Raw genomic sequence first — 4294 nt, 5'->3', positions numbered from 1 at the left:
TGTATAGAAGTAAGATTCTTATATTCATCAATCAGATCTTTCTATGATATATTTAAATGATGTCATAGAGTGGTTGAAAACTGGTTCAGACAGTCTGCAGAATGAATGAAATCATCTATATAAAAGTGATGAGCTGTGTGAAACCGCAGCAGAGTCTTGACATGGCTGAGAGTGTGATAATATTCTTCTCTTTAAGAGCATAGTCTCTATATTCTCAAGATTACTGAATTAGGAATTATCTTTGTTGTATAATAATGATTACTAACTGATTTAACAGCACATATACTGTGTGTGATATAAAGAAATAGATGAGTTTTTCTGCTGACTGTGTAGATCTTTCTTTTCTCATCATTATTTAAATCAAATATATGATAAGTGAGTTCCTTATATATCAATTTGAAATGTGAGAAATATAGTTAATAAGTGACTTATAGATCTTTCAATATATTCTGTTCTATGTATGAAATTCTCTGCAAAAGTGATGTATTTTAGAGACAAAGCTAACAGTAGTAATAGGATTTTTTTGAAAAGATTTTCTCTCTCTGTGACATATTTTTCTCTTCTCTCTCTCATCTGCAATAGTGAGTGCATGAGAGTATCATTCTTGAAGGACAGTAAAGAGCTTATTCTGACATTTTCTAGTGAGTAAATGTCTTTGTGGTGTGACAGTGGCCTTCATGACTGTTAAGAAAGCCAGGTTGAAGATGAAGACAGTGATATCAATGAGCCGCGGGAGTATCACTCTCATTGTCATATCTTCTCCTTCTTCTGCTTCTTTTGCAGTCATGGTGATAGTCACTGCACCTTACAGTGAGATATTATTTCTTCTGCTGATCAGTTCATTCATGTCTGTTCTATTCCTTGCTCTTCTTATTATCATTGCAACGCTGCCCCCCTCCTCAGTCAATACAGTGGTATATGACCCTGTGTGATCATTCAGAGAGGAACCCGGGAAGAGCTTGATTTCAGAGACAGTGACTCTGAGAAGCTCAATCTGTAGTTTCTCTTTCACAGCATGCCTGAGCCCTGCTCAGAATACTGCTGAGTTAAGTTCACAGAGTTTCACAGTTTCTTCATCTTCTCTCTGTGAAAAGGCTCTGATGTGATCTCTGACTGATATCATCATCTGTCTGTACTGTGTTAAGCAGCTGAAGAAGAAGAAGATCTTATATATCTGTCTCTTCTCTCACTCTCATTATTTTCATTATATCTGTAACAATAACTTCTATCTCTCTGTAAGTATTATCTCATAGAAAGATATCATATCAGCTCTGACAAGAAGTCTAAATACTCAAGCAGTACAGAGCAAGAATCTTGAAGCTTCAAGTATTAACAGATTCTGTCAAGGCTGAGAAGATCTCTCTTACTCATCTGTAGAAGAAGATGAAAGCATGAATCTCTGAGATGAAAAAATATCTCAGAATGACTGATCTCAAGAAGAGATCAGCTAATACTGTCATTGAAAGTATCACAGAGATTAATTACTGATTGAAGAGAATCTCACTTCAGTTGAAGTAGATGACTGAGATACTTTATAAGTTAATAAGTTAATACTTTCAGTATCTCTCATACTCTTCTACAGCATGCTTCTCTACAGTACTGTAGCACTAACTTCTCAGCAGATAAAGATACTGATATCAGAGACTTCAATAGTGAATAATGAGTTTAATGAGAGTGTAATTATTGATAAGTAGACTCTAATCTCTCTTTTTACTTTTTCAGTGAGCTGTAGCTCTATTAGAATAGCAGTGATTTACAGATTAATAATATTATTCTTTTTATTAGTTTTCAATATCTCTTTTCTCTAACTGCTTCAGGAATTTTACACTTGTATAGTCTCATTAAACTTCTAAAAATCCTTTGAGAGAAAATAGAAGAAGAGTGCTACAGAGTCTACAAGACATCAGCTCATCATTATGAGATCATCTCTAAAAAAATTCTTTAAGAAAAATGAGAAGTTTTAAGCAGTATTTCTTACTCAATGTCTCTGACATGTAATAGAGCAGTCTCTACTAGTTATCTCATAGATTGCAATCTCTTTCTCAGCATTTTTCAAATACTTAAGTGATTTTCATAAATTCTCTAATGATGAATAATCTTCTTATTTAACAAGATATTGAAGCTTACTGTAATATATTTACTTATTTAATATTTTCTTCACAAGATATTCAGTATCATTCTCAATCTCAATATTATTCAGTCAAGATAGCTCTGTCTCAGAGTATTACTTATAGAGCTTCAAATAGAAAATGTGAAAAATAGAATGAATTGATTTCAATTCTGTAAGTAATTTCAACTTATATATCTACTTACTCATCACTCTTGTTATCAGAAAAGATTCTAGTCACTACTCACTGAGCTTCTTATACAGTCTCATTGTCTTGATATTCTTTACTGAAAGTAGTACTTGATTCTCTATTAAGAACTTCATTAGAAGATATTTTCAATTGTAGTATTTTATCTACTACTTCTGAGCACAGTAGATGCTTTTCACTGTCTTCTCATGAATTTTATTCAAAAGTTTCAATCTCACTTTTACTTCTGATACTGAGAGATACTTTATTCTCTGTATCTGTCTGACATTCTGACTATCTATTTTCTTCTTTGAAACATTGTCTGTGATGTCACTGAGTAACAAAGAATTATATTCATAATAAGTATAGAAAGAAGATATCTTTAAGATTGCATTCTTTATATTGTTATATACAAATTCAGCAGTTAGAAGATGTTTGAGCTAATCATTCTGATAATATGAATAGAACACTTAAAGATGCTGTTCTAGTGTCTGATTCTGATGTTCAGTCTGATCATCAGTCTGTGAATGAAAAGTGATACTGAGAAGATATCTTATCATAAGATGATAGCAAAAAGCCAATCAGTACTTGCTAATGAAGAGGAATTCTTAATCTATTATTAACAATTTCAGAGCATCATGATTATGAATGATAATATCTAAAAACAGATCAGTCAATTCAGAAGCTTTAATCTTTTTATAAGTAGAGATATATCTGATCATCTTCATGAAGTAGTTAATAATAATCAAAATTGAGTCATATTCTTTGACTCTTATTAACTTCAGCAGATTAACTATGAAATTCATTAATAGATTCTGTTATGAGCTCTTTGAAACAGACAGTAATATCAACTCACTGTATTACTTATACTGCAGAATCTTTATTCTTTGACAGATATTACAAGTTTTAACATACTCTTTGACATCTGCTCAGAGCTTGTCTCAAGTGTATTTACATTTTAGAAGCTTCTCAGTCTTCTCTAACCTGAAGTGCCTCACATGGGAATTATTATGATAAATTCTCAATAACTTCTGATGCACTGTTCTACTATAAGAGACAAAGACTGAATCATTCAGCAGTAGAAGTTCACATTCTTCTAGTTATCAGTGACTTGATTTCTTAGCAGCATCACCTCACTCAGAGACTGTCTCTTTCAAGTTTAAACTGAATTCTTTCTTCTTCAACTTCTGAATTTAAGCTGCAGTAGAGATATCTCTCTTCTGTAACTTATCAATGAATTTCAAAAGTAGTCAGATTGAAAGATTATAGATCATTTCATTCTTTGTTAATTCAATGATTGTAAGATATAATATAAGAAGCTCATGATCTTCAGTGTCAGTTCTCTGCAGAGACTCAGATTCTCTTTCATCTTTTATACTGAGTCACACAGCTGTCTCTTCAGCACTGTTTTCAAGCTTTAGAGAATCTTAACTCTCTGCAGTCAGCTTCTTCTGCAGTGATGACAGAGATTCTTTTGTAGAATTCTTCTCTGCATCAATAATATTATAATCAGACTGTCTAGACAGTGTGTCAGTGAGATTAAGCTGATCTGAATAGTATCAGATATAGAAATCATACTTTGAAAGCAGCTTCACTCATCTGGCTTGACATTCTGTCAAGCTCTTTGTTGTTAAGAAGTAATGCAGATTTGCATGATCAGTGAGAACTTACACTGAGTACTTACTACTCTGAAGATAATATCATCAGATCTTAAAGAATTCAATAATTACTAACATCTTCTGATCATGAGTATCATATCTTCTCTGTGTGAGTAATAACTTCTTGAAGAAGAAGATCACTGATCTTCATTCACAGTGTCTTATAGACTTCATGAAAAAGTCTTCTCTCACAGACAATTCATTGTCTGTTTTTTCAGAGATAATTATTCTCTGATTCTTTCAATATTGAAAGGTCTTCAGTATCAACTGTGAAAAGATTTCACAGATCTCATTTCTGAATATGTCAGTCTCACACTGACTGAATAAGTCAGAGTTAAAGTG

The 4294-nt window shown here is 32.4% G+C and overlaps 1 protein-coding gene across 1 annotated transcript; it reads right to left on the bottom strand.

The window, feature by feature from the left end:
* Nucleotides 1-598: 598 nt before the first annotated feature.
* BDCG_16423 (uncharacterized protein) lies at nt 599-787 on the bottom strand (the record flags this gene model as incomplete). The annotated part of the gene is made up of 1 exon (XM_045425658.1): nt 599-787. The coding sequence occupies one exon, from the start codon at nt 785-787 to the stop codon at nt 599-601; it is 189 nt and encodes a 62-aa protein (XP_045279735.1).
* Nucleotides 788-4294: the final 3507 nt, after the last annotated feature.

Source organism: Blastomyces dermatitidis, assembly GCF_000003525.1.
Source record: "Blastomyces dermatitidis ER-3 genomic scaffold supercont1.2, whole genome shotgun sequence".
NCBI classification, from domain to species: domain Eukaryota; kingdom Fungi; phylum Ascomycota; class Eurotiomycetes; order Onygenales; family Ajellomycetaceae; genus Blastomyces; species Blastomyces dermatitidis.
The sequence above is the reverse complement of the archived record's forward strand: the minus strand, read 5'-3'. Positions and strand labels throughout refer to the sequence as shown.